At 37.3% G+C, this 1,432-nt stretch overlaps 1 protein-coding gene across 1 annotated transcript; it reads right to left on the bottom strand.

Annotated features, from left to right (window-relative positions):
- Positions 1–248: 248 nt before the first annotated feature.
- Positions 249–1,088, bottom strand: LOC121768030 (glycine-rich cell wall structural protein 2-like). The gene is made up of 2 exons (XM_042164373.1): positions 752–1,088; positions 249–663 (listed from the first exon to the last, which is right to left on the bottom strand). Exons 1-2 carry the CDS (start codon positions 816–818, stop codon positions 326–328), a joined length of 405 nt encoding a protein of 134 aa, XP_042020307.1. The 5' UTR covers positions 819–1,088; the 3' UTR covers positions 249–325.
- Positions 1,089–1,432: the final 344 nt, after the last annotated feature.

Genomic DNA, 1,432 nt, shown 5'->3' with positions numbered 1-1,432 from the left:
AAAACCAATTTCTTTTGCCGTCTTTAGAGCCATTAGTGATATGCTTGGGCCATGATTAAGCAAACAGTTCCTCGAGTCTACAAAAGGTTTTTTCTACTCAAAGCGAGGACGTACATTGAGATTCCATTGATTAGAAAATTTTGTTGAACCCATTGTTTCCAACCTCCTTACTATATTGTTGTTTAATTAATAGTAGAAAATATCAATTTAAAAATGTGATTCCGAGTTTTTAAATAAAAGTAGTCAAGTGTGAAAACAGAAGCAGGTTTATTGAATGATAGTTGTCACAATTGATACAACCGCACAAGAATTAAATAAATAATTCTTAATTTGGGTTGGTTTTGTTTCCTCCTCGATAGGCTTTGGCCTGAGAAAAAGTAGCGCAGCAAGTGCAACTATAATAAACGCCTCCTGCATGGCTATAACCAAATGATTTGCCACAACAACCCCATTTGCATAACTTTCCTCCTCCGTAATGACTCCCTGCTCCGCCACTTCCTCCGCCACTTCCCACATTTCCACCACCCTTTCCTCCGTCCCCGAAGCCTCCTATTCCGCCGTGGCCGAAGCCTCCAATTCCACCGCCGACGCCAGCGCCACCACTTCCTCCACCATTTCCGCCGCCGTGGCCGATAAAAGTGTCGGTGTGCAATGGCTCATCGTCTATATCAATAAGCATACACAATATTAATAATAAATCGAAATCGAAATTGAAATTGAAATTGAAATTGAAATTAGTGGTGGCACTAACCTTTTATTTGGGCAAAAACGGGAAGAAGTAGAACGAGGGAGACCAAGATCAATGCTTCCAACTTCATTTTACTTCTTCTTCTAATTTATTTAAGTGACAATATAACTTGAAATTGTGGGGATTCTAATTTATAGGCGTTTCAAGGTAATGAAGCCACGGCGGAATCTCGGCCTACGTAAGAATGCTGGTGAGCTTTGAAGCGTTTCTGCATTTCCTTCTTTCACGCCACCAACACCTATAAATGCATCTCTTCAATTAATACTCCTACTACTATTGATTTTGTTTTCTTGAACTGAAACTTGGTATAGTTCCTAATTTATGATCTAATCTACTCTACAGTAATTATATTGTTCATTTTCGAGCAAGCTACTTCAATTTAATTTAAGGCGATTCTTGGGTTTATTGAGTTGGTGATGAACCAAGTTTGACTTTATAATAAATAGTTGGCTATGAATGTTGATGAGAATCATGTGCAATGAAGAGAATAGTTGGAGAGTTTGCAGTAGACATTTATGTATCCATAACATTTATGCAGTTGGAGAGTTTGATTTATGCAGTTGGAGAGTTTGTAGTAGACATTTATGTATCGATAATATTTATGCAGTGGCAAATTCAGAACTCTTAAATTGGGATTACCGAGTTTTGTACTAAATAAAGTACATTAAAATTAAAAATATTTAA

This window comes from Salvia splendens, chromosome 15, assembly GCF_004379255.2.
Source record: "Salvia splendens isolate huo1 chromosome 15, SspV2, whole genome shotgun sequence".
Taxonomy (NCBI): Eukaryota; Viridiplantae; Streptophyta; class Magnoliopsida; order Lamiales; family Lamiaceae; genus Salvia; species Salvia splendens.
Note: the sequence above shows the minus strand (reverse complement) of the source record. Positions and strands in the feature narration are given on the sequence as shown.

What these genes read in the sequence shown, in the direction of transcription:
- LOC121768030 (XM_042164373.1), bottom strand. Translation starts at nt 818, where the DNA reads ATGAAGTTGGAAGCATTGATCTTGGTCTCCCTCGTTCTACTTCTTCCC. An exon ending in CGTTTTTGCCCAAATAAAAG is followed by an intron (nt 664 to 751) that starts GTTAGTGCCACC and finishes TTATTGATATAG; the next exon opens with ACGATGAGCCATTGCACACC.